The sequence below is a fragment of the Artemia franciscana genome, chromosome 15, assembly GCF_032884065.1.
Source record: "Artemia franciscana chromosome 15, ASM3288406v1, whole genome shotgun sequence".
NCBI classification, from domain to species: domain Eukaryota; kingdom Metazoa; phylum Arthropoda; class Branchiopoda; order Anostraca; family Artemiidae; genus Artemia; species Artemia franciscana.
Window position 1 is genome coordinate 18,610,929 of NC_088877.1, and position 17,277 is coordinate 18,628,205.

Here is a 17,277-nt window from a genome sequence, read left to right on the forward strand (position 1 = left end):
CTGGAGTATCTTGAGAACAGCTTGGAAGATAAATTGAACAATTTCAGAGTTTCTTTTAAAATAGAACACTGAAAACTTTAAACCTACGGCCGGTTAGGTATGGAAGCAAATCAAAAGACAGAATATTCGCTTAGGTTAGCAAAATATCGTATCTGCAATATCTTCTGAACGACTGGGGGGATCAAGTAAAAACTTTTTTTTGGAAAATAGTTACTTTCATTAAAATTTTTGTGAAAATGTCTTATTAATTTTGTTTATTTGTCTTGCTATAGGCTACAGCTGAACAGTCAAGCAAGATGAAAATACACTTCTTTTGGGGGAAAATGGTGATTCTTAATTGTAGTAAAAACATACAAAAAATTTTTGCAGGAATAAATTGTTATATTATACAAACCTGTGTAATTGATAGTTTTTCGATATGTTTCAAGATAAGGGAAAGAAAGGTAAACACAAGGAGTTATTTAGATACAGTTTTTATCGTTAACTAACAAATATATTGGCAATTCAAAAACAAAGCACGTTTCATGACCAAAATCATTTGTTTCAAAACGGCTTATCGTACTCTATGATTTTAAAAAGGCGCAATCTATACGTTGATCCATCTTACAATCCTAGTCCTAAGAGATTTTATTAAAGGAACTTGCAAAAAACAGGACGAATAAAATTCCTAACCAATTAATTATGTAAGCTATGAACATTAATTTGTTTTTCTTCCTGATGTTAACTACTGAGCTTGCAGTGGGGGGTACAAGCTATGCGCAGGCATGGGTCTAGAAAGGAGAAACTGCCCAAAACGCATTATCAACAGAAAGTGAGGATTTCTAAGGGTTTCAATATTTAAAGAGCCAAGTGCAGACTTGTAATCAAAAAGTTCTCCATAACATAACAACCGCAACGAAAAGTAGGGTAGCCAATTTAGTTCCTTGAGGGGCTCCACAGCTCATCTTGGCCCACGCACAGTTTAGATAATCAGGAAAGAAGACGTAGACTCAGTGTTACAGAGGACGCAGGAAATCAATAGCAAGAAGTAGTGTATGTATACGGGCACCCGTTCATTTAAGACTAGTTAGCAGCACAGCTTAGATACCAATACAGTTATGAAAACTCGATTTATTTTTGGGACACAGTGCGCGGTAGCCATGCTAGCAACTGGAGACAGGAAACTGGTATTAGTATCTAAGCTGTGGTCTGAATATAAAAGTCAGAGCAATTCACAGCTTAGATATCAATAGTTCAGAGCTATGGTGTTACCGCCTATAGTGTGTTGTAGTACGGTCTACGCGTCGGAGCGCGGGCATGGAGGAGGCGCCAAGTTCAGAGCTCTGTACCAAAAGCTTCTCATTGGCAAGATAGGAGTTTTCATAACTGTATTGGTATCTAAGCTGTGGTTAGCAGCTACAAGGTGCTCAATCAAATGCTTTCCTGCAGTCAACAAGTAATACATCAACGAAAGCATCTCCTAATTCAAGCCATTAAACGACAAGATAGCGAAATTCGAACTAAATACACGGCGGCAAAACACCATTTTAAGCAACCATACTGTTATAGTACAAGTGAATGTGCGACTTGTGACATGAGTTCATGATACAAAATGAACTCACTGACTTTGGCGAGGTTCGGCGTGATTGAAATGGGTCTTTGATCACAAATATTTATCACAACTATTGGAATGCTTTACCTTTAGAATGAATTAATAACTGAAAATAGGATTTTTGCAAGGAATATTACCTATTCTCGTGAAGGTTTGACTAATAATTCGCCTTGATATGAAGCAAAGTTTTCTCTCAGTTTCCATATCTCCCTGTAAATATTAGACTATGTAACATATTTAATTTCATCACATTCGCAGTTTTAATCAGAGTATTTAGCTTAACTTCACTCGATGCTGGATATGTGGTAAAAATTTCGTTCAAAAAATGAATTAACTTCTTGTGCTGATATCAAACACCAATCTGTTTTCAACGTCAGTAGTTCATTACTAATAGATTTTCCAGTCATGTTTTGACAGCTGAATTCCACTTACGCATATCACTATCAATCATGGAGCTCAACTTCCTCATTAATCGTATACTTCTTTTCAGTGTGTTTACCAACATTTACAATCGGGTTTCGTAGCATTTTTGCAGTTGAAGCACACCCCTAACTATGAAGCTAACATCTAAGTTTAGAAAATCGCTTCAGGTCATCGTGATCCATGGCTTTTCAGATTTAAAAACTGGTACTCAATTACCTTACTCGAGAAAAAATCATGAAACTTTTCAAGTAGGAAGCATTTGAGTGTTTCAATAGTAAGGCTCACGTCAGAGAGTGAACATATTTCACCGAATGAGTAATTACTAACCCACCTTCCAAAGGCACATATTAAGTCCCTATTCGGTGGAAGAACTGTCACTGTGTTTCTTTACGGTTTTAGTACGTTGTTCTTTGCAACAGAATTACAAAGTGATCAACAGCATGCTATGGACCCACTGAGAGGGGATGACAGTAAATTGGACTGACACTGGTCAGGTCTAAGATACTGCCATTTTGAAGGGTAGAAATGTTCGCTACCTGTTTCAGATCAGGTACACTGGACAGGCACTGCTTTGTTAGTCTGATTAATTCACCTACAACAATAAAAGGATAAGCTAAATATGAGCATCAAACTTATCAAGGCACCATTGCAAGTAAATCACAAGCTCCTATCTATTTTTGGCACTTTCTGGATAGTATTAGAAAGGTACTATCAGGCAAAAGAACTTCTTTGATAGTTGGGAAGTACTACTTCATGATAAGAGTCACAGGGGTGCTTAGTAATTTGGATGGGAGGTCACTAAACAAACATAGTCCAACATCCTCACCTCTGCAGCTTATGCCTCTATCATGGTGGGTGTTAAAATAGCTGAAAGAACCTTTATAATATCCATTATCATCCATAATACCCCAGCATAAATTCACAGTTGCTACTGGTATGCTAATTTTTTCAGGAAGACTTCTAGTTCGTCCATTCTTTTAAGATATAAAACATACAGTACAGGACTGTTAAGCAGGTATCATAACTAAAGATAAACAAAGCAACTTACTTGAGTACTTCACACTAAACTGTTTTTGTGAAAGTTGAAAAGGCTGCAAGGCATAGTAAATCCACCGAAGATTTTGCTGTATTGAATGGATTCCTGGATTGAAACTAGAGCACCTGTAGCTTCTAATTAATATATTGTAGGGAGCCCGTCTTTGTGCCATTTTTCCTAAAATATAAGAAAGCTTATACAGGCGCAACTCATGGGGGTATGGTTCATGTCAGTAAATCAGACGAGAGTTTCCATCATATATTTAAAACTAATTTATATTTATTATGGGTTCATGGAATGTAAAAAGATGAGCTGCATTAGACTCGGATTTGAAGTAAAATATAGTTTGGCAATAAATCTTATCCCATAAGCTTCAAGATTGTGTTTGAATAAATGGAACCAGTGTTCCATGTTTATTTTAGGTAGCAGGACCTTATATCTCAGATGTTGGAAAAACCTATGACAGAAACATAAACTACTCTGTTTTGATTAAATTTATTATTGGTTTTTAACTATGGACCAGAATAACAACACAATTAATTAGTTTTGTGCCATGAGGAAAATTGGGTGGGATTCATTTTGGGGGTTTTGATAAAAGCTATGATAAAATCTGGGCTTTACTTTACAGCATTAAGGCCATACTCTCAAAACAGAAAAATTATGGTTGTAATATTAGGCGCAACCTACTATAGACCAAACAATTGCCCTTAGTGAATGATGTTTTAAAAATATGTTTTCAAAGAAACTGTCAGAGAATTGACACTAATTTGGAAGAAGTAACTTTTGTCAAGATTTGTCTGAAAAGTAATTTGTAATTAACAAAAATAAAAAAAAACTTGAACTCCTCAAACATTGTGTCAAACCGAAATACAAGGGACACTACTGAAATTGTCATCATTGCAAAATCTTAACTAGAGACCCATAGGCCCCCGCCCTAAAGAATAGAGAAAATTTTGTTTTGCATGGGTAGCATGGATATATCTTCTCTTCTTGTTTTCATGGAGCCATCACATAGATTGGATGGTCACAGAGAAGAATGAGGGCTCGTAAAAACCTATGTTAATTCTCACGTACCCTTTTTGATTCGGCGTTGATAGCACCATATTTTAGTGTCATTTCTGAAACGGAGTAAAAAACTAATTAGTGCCTCTCAAGTAAGTTACTGTTAAGGAAAATTGCTTAAGCATTTACTAACTCAATTGAACTCAAGGCCTAAGTGAAGCGCCATGTAGAACTAAAACATGATAAATGTTTATTAAGCTGAAATAGATTGCTGAGAAAAACATTCTTTGACAGCTATTCAACAAGTAATTGATACAAAGCAGGAAATTACTAGATTATTTTACTGAAATTTGGAGCACACCTCTCATCAATAAGTGCCATTTTTCTGTGCCATTACTGGAACAGAGAGGATTGGAAAACTTTTTGTCCCTCTTAAGAAAAGTATAATTAATGGGAATAAGCTAAACTAAATATGATTGCAATTGGATACATGGATGAAGCACTAGATCCAGCAGTATGAAGACATAGACCTAGTAACCTAGACTTGAACTTAAGACCTAGATCTAATTAATCTACCCTTAGAACAATAGGACATGATATCTTAGCTCAGATTTTAGAGCACTTCATTAGTAAGTGAATGATGAGGCTGTGGGGCTTGATGCAGAGAAGAATGTGGAATCATAATCCTTGAAGTTGATGCATATTAATAGGGAACAAAGAAAGTCATGAAAGTCAAAGTCTCAGTAAAGGGACCTTAACAATAATCTACTATGGTTTAATTTTAATCACAAACTTTAGTGTGAATAATGGAATATAGAATGTTTTTATCTAAGAGAGACAGATTTGTACCAAATGGCTAAAGACAGCAGTGTCAATTGCGGGCAAATATGCCCCTCTAGATTTTTCACTCCCTTAGTTTTTGAAGAGTAACCTTTTTTGGTATTATCATTGAAAAACTACAAAAGAAGAGGACAATTGCTGCCTTCCCTAAATGTTGAAAGAATACATATCCCCCCCACCTAGACATTCACGAGGACTACATTGGCTAAAGAAACAAATAGATCAAGTTTGATTATTTTTTTTAAGGGCATTTCTTTAAGTATATTTGTGAAATTAATTAAAAAACTTTTTCACAAAATAAGTTTTTCTAAGAAAAGTAAAGAGCTACATTAAACCAAAAATGAGTAGAAATAAAGTGAAATAATTTTCCATGTGCAATATCATTACAAATCACCATCAATAAATAGATGAAACCCAAAATGAACAGAAATTACAATAAATAAGCAAGTCAAACTCAAAACAAACAGAAACTAGGATGAGTAGGGCTGATACCACCCATACCTTCTGAAAACCAAAACATAGTTTTTATTTTACTGAAAACAATCCTTATTTCAAGCTATGTCTCAATTTCTCAAAATATAAAAAAATATTAAATTTTGGAATATTTTGAAGCATTTTTTTTCTATCAACTTAATGAAAAAAAAATTGCAGAGGAAGGATACAGAAGAGGATGAACCATGTCGTTTTGCTTTAAGATTGCTGAGCATATTTTAATTACCATTTGAATTAACAAGCAGTTCCTGGTATACTTCAATGTGGGTCTGTTTTCAATTGACCTCTGATTATTGGCCTAGCACAAATTTGGCCTGTTCATAAGCATGGCACAAAATCACAGCACAAACTTTATTGACTTGGTTATCATCTATTAATGTGGAAGGTTATTCAGGCTTCAAGTTGTCCTCAAAAACATATTCTTCATTATATAAAGCACTCATTGTCCTGTAGGCAACCCATACAGTCTGACAACATCTCCCAGCTCCTTTGCAATTTCATCCATGGCCACCATTTCCACAATCCATACTTTAATGGTTTCTTGACTTCCCTTACTTTCCTCTTAATTCTAATATGATTCATCATTCAGAAACTGCTTATATAATCCCTTTCTCTCTTTGATTAAGTTATATGTGTTTTTGCTAATATCCCTAGCTGCATTTCTAACTTTCTTTCCTGAGATATCTTCTGCTACTTAGTAAACAATATTTTTCTAATTATTCTATCCATCTTCTACATTGTCAAGTTCTAAATTCTCCAGTTTCATATCCAACTGTTCTAAGAGACTTCCTCATGAATTCCCATTCTGAAGTATACCAATGTTGTAACTATCCAGAAGACAGCCTTGAGTGACTGGCCTTTAAGCCTCGAATGACTGGACGGAAGCCATTGAGAGTGGAAAGGCTGTTCTTGCAGTATTCTTTGATGTGGAAAAGGCCTTTGACTCAGTCCCTCACCCTGAATTACTAAACCAGCTCAAAATCTTCAACCCGGCACCCTCCATTACCACCTGGATAGAGGATTTCCTCAAAAGCCAATCCCTGCAAACAAGAATCAATAGAATTTTCTCCGAATGAAGTCATGTAGAAAGCGGCGTCATCCAGGGCAGCAGCCTCGGGTCCACACTGTTCCTACTCCACATAAACTCTGCCACTTCAGGGCTAAGCAGCCCCGCAAAATCTATGCAGACAACACAAAGATCTACCGTACGTACAACAGCCAAGACGACGTAGACACTCTGCAAAGAGACATCAACATTTTCACTTCAAACTTTTCAAATCTCGGCCTCAAACTCGAAATCATTAAGTGCAAAGTAATGTGGATTGGAAGACCAAAAGACAGCTGCCCCCCTCATCTAACGATTTGGACAAGCTTGGCAAAACATACACTATGCCAGTCGAAGATAAAGAAAAAAGACCTTGGCATCATCATTGGCAACGAGCTCAAATTTCACCTCCAAACCAACACAGCAGCTAACAAAGCTAATGAGGTACTGTCCTTGATCCACTGGTCCTTCAAGTACTTCAGCAGGAAGACACTCACCTAGGTGTACAAAACTCTAGTCCATCCAATCTTTAAGTATGGACTGTAGGCCATCCTACATTGGAGACTGCACAGCCGCTGCACAGCCGTGGAAAAGGTTCAATGTAGAGCAACCAGAATGATGCCAGGCCTAAAAGGGAAGCCATACAAAGACTGCTTAAAAACTCTTGAGCTGCCAAGTCTGTCGTACAGACGTAAGCAAGGAGACACCATCCAGATGTTCAAGATGAAAGTCAAAATAGAAAATCTGCCCTTCAAAAACTTCTTCAGGAAAACAGCCAAAAACCAAACCAGAGGCCACTCAGAAAAGGTGTACAAGCCAGAAGCCAGAAAATGTGCCCATGCAAACCTTTTCTCAGTGCAAGCAGTCAACACATGGAACAACCTGTCTGAACATGCCATCCAAGCACCAAACATCAATAGCTTCAAAAACAGAGTTGATAAGTCCTGGGAGAAACACAACAACAAATTCAATGCATTTGCTGAGTGGTCAACATAACTTAAAGATCAACTGACTACAAACCCTTCAAGCAAACAGAGGGCATAAAACAGGCAGGTGAACTGCTGGATGGTGCTAAACAACTTTAAGTGACTTTAAGTAAGTGAGTATAGGTACTATTCCTAAATGTTGACTTTAAATTGACTCATAACACTACTATATGGTGGACTATTCCTTTAAAATTGAGAACAGAACTAGCATCTACCCTGGTGTTTTGCACTGATCCTTCTACCTTTGATTTCTATTAATATAATCAATAAGGCTAGCATCCATCATAGTAATTTCTGGGCTGTTTTATGTTCAGATACCAGATTCATTATAACTAGATTATTATGCCTAAAAAGACTGTAGCAGCCTATTGCCATAGCTAGCACACTACCAACCCCTGTTGTACTAGCCTAAGCATTAGAGTCCCCTGATAGAAATACCATATTTCTACTTAGGATCCAGTTTATTTGCTCCTGAAACTGCATGTTAAATGTATCTCATCCCTATCGTCTTCATCAGTCAGTTCTAGATAGTCATATATCAGCATGACTGATACCTTGCACCTTTTGGTCATAAAGTGAGCAACTAGGATTCTATTGGTAATACCTCCCAAACTAACATAGCTATTGACAGGTACAAGTCCTGTTTTCTATGCAATTCTAACCACAGAAATACAGAACAAGTAGAGGTAAAAGTGTGGACACATCTTCTTGGGGCATAATGTAGGCTGTGAATTCATTACTGAAAGTTCCATTCTCCTCATGCAACTATTTTCCAAGATAGCAAAAAGCCACTCATCTAAAACTTTATAAATGCTACTATAAACCAGTTTTAATTATAATCTAATGTAGTGATACTTGTGTTCAGAATGGGATTGCCTCTGAGATGCTGTTATTTATTCTATTCTAGGGTATGATCCCCAATTCTCAGACCCAATTTTACATCTTGGACATGGTGTAAAAAGTTTTAGATAGTTGGGATTGGCTGCCTACAATCTCTCAAACATTTTTTTTACATTTAAACCTAAGGTGAAAGTTTCCCTAATAATTTGACGTCTGTCTCCTGCCAGGTCCTGCTTGGCATATAGATTGATGTCTGCCTCCTTTATCCACTTTGATCCATGACAAGAATTGGTATTTTGCTCTGTCTGATGTTTGCCATTATCAGAGAATTGGACATACTGTCACCCCATCAGTTGGCCATAGGGTTGCTTCCAGCTAACTTTGGTAGGGTTTAAGTCATAGATTGTCTTTAGAGGTAGGTTTGGAAGCATTGGCAGAAGGTTTCCTAAACATGGCAAGGTGCACTTGGCTTCTTAGGTAAAAAAACAAGACTGCTTAGCAAGATGCAACAGCTTCTCATTGCTAACAAAGTCAAACCATCACAAACCTTTGACTTAAACCCTATGAAAAACTCAGATTTTTTAAAACATAAATCATTTTTATGTTTATATAAAAAGACATAAACATACATATGCAAACTTTAACCTTTTTTCTTCAAGCTCTTTGACTGAAATAAACTGACAGCCTTGAGGGTTGCTGGTGATACTTGCCAGGGCTCAACTCCATAAGATATTTCAGAGTCAATTAGTACATTGAAAATTGCAGTTTCGTTGTGCAACTGATATTTGGTTTTTATCAGAGGTAACAGTTTAGCCTGCCAATGGCAGAAGACACCTTGGATATTATTGCTTGTAGCTCAGAGAGAAGTCAGCTATCTGACAAAATTGTGGAGCCCAGGTAGGTGGACTTTGGAACTACATAATACCTTTGTGCTATCTATGCTAACTGAGACATTGGCAGCAGAATAAGATGGGTCTATGGCTACAATTTTGGTTTGGATCCATTTTATCTGCAGTCCTACTTTTGCAGCCTCTTCTTATAGGATTTAAAGCACTTTCAGCACCTGCTCCATGGAGTACACTAGAATCAACATCTGAGATGACTCAATCTCTAAGCTTCAGTCCAAAGTTGAAATATGAAGTTGTCTTATGTCATAATGTTACCATGATATTGTTGGAGAGTTTAGGGCCATTACACAGGATTTCAAGTTGTTTAGCCAGCCAGAAACAATAGGAGATTCCATTGAAACTTTGACACTTCATAGCAACAACCTGTTGGTTGCAGCTCATTTAATGGCAAGCAGGCTAGTACCAAGGGTCAGTTTGATTGGACTGAACTATATTAAAAAAATAAACTGTTTAGAAAGTAGAGGCCCAAGATGAAACCAAAATTTAGGCCCTACTGCTATGAAAATAAATATGTTGAGTTTATAGACCAGTTCAGTGTGCATAAAGGTGCAACCAAGCACATTGCATCTAGTCTGTTTGCTGATTCAAGTCTCAACAAGATTAAATTGGCAGTCAATTCCAACAGAAAAAAGGAGAAAGATATGGCATACAGAAGTTGTTCTCTATACCCATTGGCAAGTTGATAGGTTGTCTAAATCAAACTCTTTCTGGTACTCAGATGATACCACTTGACAACAACAATATCAAACAGAAAATGTGTAGTAGTGTCAAATTTATAGACATACAATTTAGGTAGGTATAAATTAGTCACAAGACTAGCAAAGGTAAAAGAATACTGAATAATGAATGAATGAACTTTATTACCCGTAAAGTATAAAAAACACAAAGTACAGAGTATTACAAATAAATATAAATAAATAAACAAAAACAAATACAATAAACAGCGAAGAAAAACAAAATTCAAACTAACAAAAGACAATATGGACTAATCAACCAGTATCTATATGGAAAAAAGGCTGCAGAGTGTCATAAACGTGAATAAAGTTGACAGTCTTTTTACATAAATCATCACTGGAAGACCGAATCCGAGAAGGCACATCTACTAAACCAAATCAAGCAATTATTTTTTTGTTTCGGTGCCATCTAGGAAGCCGGAGGAGGAATTTGCAATATCTGAAATAAGCCGTACGTAGAGTATGTCGATCTTTCTTACAAAACAGATGAGCCATGCCTGATAAAAACAAAAGCACAGGGGCGCAATAAGCGTTATAAATCATGCACAAACCGTTGCAGTTGTAATGGCTTTTGTTTGGGGATATTTTTCCATAAGCAATGCATAGGTTTTTCACAGCTTGATTCACTAGGGATGAACAGGTAGCAGAAAGTGTTGGGCCAAAACACAGACCAAGCCAACTAACTAAAGAATAACATGGTAGAACTGCAGTCCCAGTAACGAATGAATCTGCATTTCTACAAAAACTCCTTTTTTCTCTAGACAACATACCAAAGCCTACTGGTCAAAATATATTACAGCAATTAAACCCTTACAAGAGTAAAAAATATTTATATGTAAAGAATCTAGATCCTGTAGAAATCATATTAAAAGGTTTAGGAGTGGTTCTTGGCTAGGGTCTTGAACACTTTGTTATTTAGAAATATTTCTGTTCAAATTTCAATATTGTTTTTTTAATGCTGATATGTAGAACAGAATCACAACCTTTCATAATAATAGGCTATGTTTCCAATGCATTTTGCCATGTGTTACTCTTGCTTTAACCTATATGTCCATAAATTTAATCAGCACTAACAAAATCAAGAAAAAGAAACAGGGAATACATAGGTTGGGTTATATATTGCACATTAGGGGGAGAGGGTCAAGTATAGTGGAAGCACCTTCAAAATGTGTTAGATAAAAATTTTCTGTGTATTTTGAAAAGAGAATTGTTTTTGTTTCTTAACATATTTCCTTCTCAATAGCCCTAATTGTAGGCTAATGCTCTATTTTATTCCCTGATAGATGTTATTTCCAAATGCAATATTTGATACTGTGACAATGCATGCCCATCCTATCCCAATGGTCCCAGATATAAATAACCTTAGACTGCATATGACACTGAAACAAGAAAATTCTGGCATCACAAAATTTAACAAAACAACTGTACCAAAATTTTGAGCTTGGACTTCCCAATGAATGCAAGAGTAATCCAAAAAAGTTTTGGAATTACATGTCAAGCAAAGACCATGCTAGGCGCTGTGTTAAACGCCTCACTACTGATGATGAAAGAGAAGTGACTGACAGCCAGAAACTAGCAAACTTACTAAACAACCAGTTTGCTTCTGTCTTCACAACAGAGCCAGATAGTGAGCCTCCACCCCCTTCTAAATACAACATACTGTCTGCATGGACATGGTTTTTATCACTGTACCTATTGTGGAAAATAGGCTAAAAAACCTTGATACACAGAAATCAGCCAGTCCTGACAAAATCCACCCAAGGTTGCTCAAAGACACAGCCACCAGGATTTCCCCTGTTTTGTGCCATCTGTTTCAGTTTTCTCTTGACAGCAGAGTTGTTCCCTCACAATGGAAGACTGCTTATATTACACCCATATTCAAAAAGTGGGACCAATCTAAAGCTGAAAACTACAGACCTATAAGCCTGATATCTGCTGTCACCAAGGTTTTAGAGAGAATTGTCAACAATGTACTTCTCAAACATCTCATTTCCAAAAGCATTATCTCAGACAAACAACATGGTTTTCATCCCAGGAAGTCAGTCCAAACCAACCTACTCAAAACTTACAAGCTAATTACTCAGCTTCTTGACAGAGGTTTCTTGCTGACCTAAATCTGCTAGACATTGCCAAAGCCTTCAACAAAGTCCCTCATAGTCATTTGCACTCTAAACTCACAGCTGTGGGCATTAACAAAGAGGTAGCTGACTAACTAATGGACTTCCTTGGTGGAAGAACACAAAAGGTTTGGCTCTTTACCACAGATGGAGAGAAGATCTATTCAACAGCTTGCCAAGTTCTGAGTGGGGTCCCTCAAGGAACTGTCCTTGGACTGACCTTATTCCTCATCTATATCAATGACCTGGTAGCTGAAACAAAAAATTACCTGACTCTTTACACTGACAACTCTAGACCATTTGGTACTGTAGGCAACAGTAGTCTACAAGCTAATCTTATCCAAATTCAAACTTGGGCATGAAAGTGGCTTCTATCCTTCAACATTTCAAAGTGTATCACTCTTCATTTCAGCCATGGTAATCCACAGTACCAGTACACTATGTATCATGGCAAAACATCATTGACAGTCTTGCTTCCTATTTCTAGTAGTGGAAGAGAACTAGGAGTCTTGTTGGATGACAGTTTAAAATTCCATGAACACACTACCCAAGCAGTTTCAAAAGCAAATGCAAAGTTGGGACTCCTGAAAAGAACCATCAGTTGTCAATCCTCCACAGTTTTTCTATAGAAAGCTCTGGTCAGGCCAATCCTGGGTTTTGGAACATGTCTTCCTGGTCCTTTCTACAAGAATGACATCCAGCTCATTGAAGGTGTCTAAATGAGAGTCACCAAATGCATTGATGGTCTATATAGTCAGCCCTATTGCAGTAGATTACAATCTGCTAACCTCCTAGCCCTTGTTTTTTGGCATAGGTGTAATGGTATGATGCTCACCTACAGGTACCTATAGCAAACAGACCAGAAACTGTTCACCTTCTCTCCCCACCAAAGACAAACACAAGGACTTTCCAAAAAGCTGTTCAAATCCACCATTAACACTAAGATCCAATTAGATTGTTTTTAGCCAGCAAGTAGTGAATGATTAGAACCAACTAAGCCAATAGATAATTTCCACAACCTCACCAGAGGAATTTAAAAAGAGGCTCAACAAGGAGTGGGAGGCCAAACCAAGGAGATTCCTATGCAAAAACCCTTCCCAGGGCTTACTACCATAACACTCTTGGAAGACAATAGAGAATCAGCTTGGAGGATGATGCAGCTTGTCATACCTAACAATCTTGCACACTCAATCTAAAGTTGCTGTTGTGTGGCAGTGCCAACTCTAAATTGCTGGAGAACAGTTCTTGAACCACACCTACCATGTGATCATCATTACTGAGTGGGCTTAAATTGCATCTCTCCAGCACTCTCTAGTCCTGATGGTTTGTTGTTGCTTGACCTTAACAAAACAACCAGATCTATTTCCATTATCAACTTTGGAGCATCTTAGTGTAGGATCTCTTTAGATATAATAGGCTAACAACAAAAATTCTCATTTCACTTTAGGCTATCTGCTTTTATTTTGATTTAATATTCCTTTACCTTTTCTCTTTTAGCACCGTAAATGCTTTATAGAATCGTATTCTTAGTTTTATGAAGTTAACTGATTAACCAATCAAGGTTTGACCACTGCCTTGTGTTCTCCTTTTAAATTATTTGCTCAATCACCATTCACGCGTATCAGATTTACAAGTCACTTTCCGCGAAAAATTGACTAAAAACATATTAGGAAGGATACGAAATTTAGATTTAAGAGCTGTGCGACAAAAAAAATTTAATGGAGAGAAGTTAAACACTTCTTCCAATTTACCTGATGATCTTTATGGTTTGTAACTCTGCTAATTGTTGACTGAAAATTCTAGCTTTGCAGGCTAATGTCTGGCGGTGGCGCGCCAAATATTTGTTTGGCGTTACGCCGTCGAAAACTGATTGGCTCCGCGCTTTCAATTGATTGGTATTTGTTTCATTTCTAGCATTTTATACTTCTTATTTAAAAAATTTTTAGAAATAAATTGTTATCAGTTTTTATTATAGTTTCTTCCTCCATTTCAGTAAGAATTCTTAGGACTAGGCCCCAACGCCGCGTCAATTTACCAGTGTCCCGCAACCGATGAAAGACCTGTCAACATGGAGCTTAATTGTTTTGTTATTTTTCTAAGGGTTAATCTTATCGAGCCATGGCCCAAGAAAATTGAGAAAGACTTTATTCGGACGTATATCAAAATTTCTAGTCAAAATGTTTAGATGGCCATTTTGTTCAGAATAGTTGAAAGATTCAATAATCTTGGAGATAGAATAATCCCTTCCCCTAGCCTCTGGGTAGAGGGCTGTAAGCTATGAAATTTGATCATTCTTTATATAGGCTATTTGTTATACAGATGTATGCAACCCTTTTTGGAGATGGGTGGTATTTTGTGCACGTTGGGATTTTCTGTGAGAAGGGCAGTTTCTGGAGCTGAGCTGTATCTGGAGTAAAACTTACGTTGAATATTCATATCAAACTTAAAATACAAAAAATCACTACAAAAAAGAGTTTGGCTGTTGCTCCCTACCCCCCCCCCCTTAAGAAAGTCTAAAGCCTAGTGTATGAATTTCGTTTTATTGGAAACTATTTGTCTTGAACACTCTTTGGAAAGAACTAATAAAATTAAGCTTAATATTCGACATATAATTAATAGCTGAATATATAATTTAATTGCTGAAAGCTCATCAATTTGAGATTGTAAGTACAAAATTTGTAAAACAGTTCGCTTTCAGTAAAGCAAAAGTGACGCAGTAGGCTTTAGACTTTTACAGTTAAGGGAGGGAGAATGGGAAAGTAGCAAAACTCTTTGTTGTGATTTTTTGTTTTAAGTTTGATTTGAATATTTAATTTAAGTTCTACTCGTTTCAAGATTTTTTTTTATTCATCTATATTAGTACCTGTTGTATGTTTGTTGGCCAACATGGTTTATTTAGTTTCTGTTCATTTAGCATTCATTTATTCTTTAATAGTAATTTCTGAATGTTTTGAATTTGAATTATTACAGGAATTCATTTCTGCTGGTATTAAGTTTAATACGGCTCTTTTCCTTTCTTTGCAAAACTTCTTTTTCGGGAAGTATTATTTCAATCAATTTCTGTTTGTTTTGATTGCCAAAATTTCATCTGAGAATTCAGCAAAGCATCAACAAATTAAATTTTTTTTTTTTCAAAATTAAAGTTTCAATGTTCAACATCACCCCCAACATTCCCTAAAAATAGTTACAAATAGATGTAGTAGCAATTGCAAGCAGTCGCAGTTACAGTTGCAAGTTGCCGCAGTTGCAGTTGCAACCAGTATAGTGCAATATCTAACATATTGCAGACACACCTTTTTCATGACTTGGATATATATATATATATATATATATATATATATATATATATATATATATATATATATATATATATATATATATATATATATATATATTTTTTTATTTAGCTCAACATACCCATCAACATTTACCAAAATTATGCTTCAATACCCTCAGCCCTGGCACGTACGCAGGGGGGCCTTCGGGCCCGCCCCCTCCCCCTCAAAATTTTGTGAAATGTTTAATTTTCCCATGGTTTCTTGGGATTTCGGGCAAAAGCAGGACATTTATTAAGAATCTAGATACATGTGTGAAGCCTTTTTGGGGGGATTTTACAGCATGCAATTATCCGGTCAAGTTACTGCCCAATTATTAACCCATTTTGTGTCTAATTTTTTGCCCTCTTTGATGTAATTGGCAATTGTACTGTTATTATTGTTTTTGTAAAGAGTTTGCTTTCCACAGCAAAATAGAATTATCCTTGATATTAGGGCGTTTATTCCCCCCTTTTCAGGATAAAGTACAGCTTTTAATGGATCAATTTTGGAAACAATCATTTTTCATTAAAATTTACGTTTTTGCAATAAAAGAACTACCCCCCACAGCACCCATATTGCACTGTTAACCCTAAAATTTCCCTTTCAGTGGGATATAATAGATTAATCACTGGTTCTAAATCGCTATGAACATAACCTGAGCCTAAAACGTTCTTTTGAGGCTTCAGTCTTCTTCTCCCCATCCGCTACAATACTACTAACTAAAGTTAGTCTGTATTTTCCGATATACGTGCTTTTTGCATTACTAAATAAAAAAAGTGCCACTTTATATCTGCTGTTTCGAAGGTTTTGCCCCCCCCCCTGAAAAAAATTACTGCGTACGTGCCTGCCTCAGCCTCATCGGACACACCCATGATCAAAAATTCCCCCCTTTCCTGATGATAAATCCTTCATGTAAAATATGTACAAATTGAACAATTTACACCCTTTGCCCTCGTTGCTGTGGAGGCATGGTATTTGCGGAGGCGTGGAGACTATAGACGTTGTGACTATTTTGAATAGAATGGCTTTTTAAGATCTCTATCAGTGTTAAGTGGAGCATCAGTAAGGGTAAGTTGTCCATTAGCCATTTTTTAGATATTGCTGTGCTGTCCTTGTAAAAAACAACCTTCATATAATGCACCTTGATTTTGTTTGACATATCCCTCAACATTTTATAAAAGTTTTACCTTTATAGTCTGTCTTTTGGAGAGTCAGGATGAAACTTGCCCCTTTTCCCAATAACCAACGTTTTATATAAGAAATAGGCAACTAATACAATTTGCAGCACTTGACGCAGGAGCTGTAGGGATTAAGTCATCGCCGGACGTCTAGTTATTAGACTTACCGACTATTTTGAAGAAGATGGCTATTCCAAAGTTGTGATCAGATATATTTGGAGGGAGGGCAGCTAAAAGAGAATGGGAGGAGCACTGGTTAACCTCCGACAATCTTTAACATCCTCCTCTAAACGGTAAATAACTATGCTTCCAAGCTAAAGACCCCCCCCCCACACACACACAGCCACCAGGGCAAGGGCTGTAAATTATGCAGGTTGCCCGTTGTTAACATGCAAGTTTTTGAGGAAAGGGCGGTCGTATAAAATTTAGAGGGGGCTCAGTCGATTGGAAATTGTAAGTTCTAGTTCATTTTCAAGAGTCGAAAGTGATAGAAGGGCAACCAGTCCCCTCCCTTAATGCCCTTTTCCCCCATATACATCCGATCACAATTTTGAGATAGCCATTTTATTTAAATTAGTCCAAAGGTAGAATAATTGTGCTTTCGGGTTCAACAACCCCCTTCCCCAAGCTGAAAGGGGTTGTTCAGAAAGAGCAAGAGCGGAGCAGTATGTGTTCTTCGTTCCTTTTTCAACATCCCTGTCAGCATGTCTTTAAAGTTTCAACTTAATACCACTAGCCGTTCCTTATATATTGCCGTTCTGTCCTTTT

The 17,277-nt window shown here is 36.8% G+C and overlaps 1 protein-coding gene across 1 annotated transcript in view; it reads right to left on the reverse strand.

The window, feature by feature from the left end:
• The window catches only part of LOC136036132 (phosphatidylserine decarboxylase proenzyme, mitochondrial-like), a 63,755-nt gene extending 50,135 nt beyond the window's left edge, over positions 1 to 13,620 (reverse strand). Inside the window, exons 1-2 of the mRNA XM_065718157.1 lie at positions 13,498 to 13,620; positions 3,063 to 3,227 (exon numbers count right to left, since the gene is read on the reverse strand). Coding sequence (XP_065574229.1) covers positions 3,063 to 3,222 — 160 coding nt within the window. The 5' untranslated portion in view covers positions 3,223 to 3,227; positions 13,498 to 13,620. The remainder of the gene's footprint in view (positions 1 to 3,062; positions 3,228 to 13,497) is intronic.
• Positions 13,621 to 17,277: the final 3,657 nt, after the last annotated feature.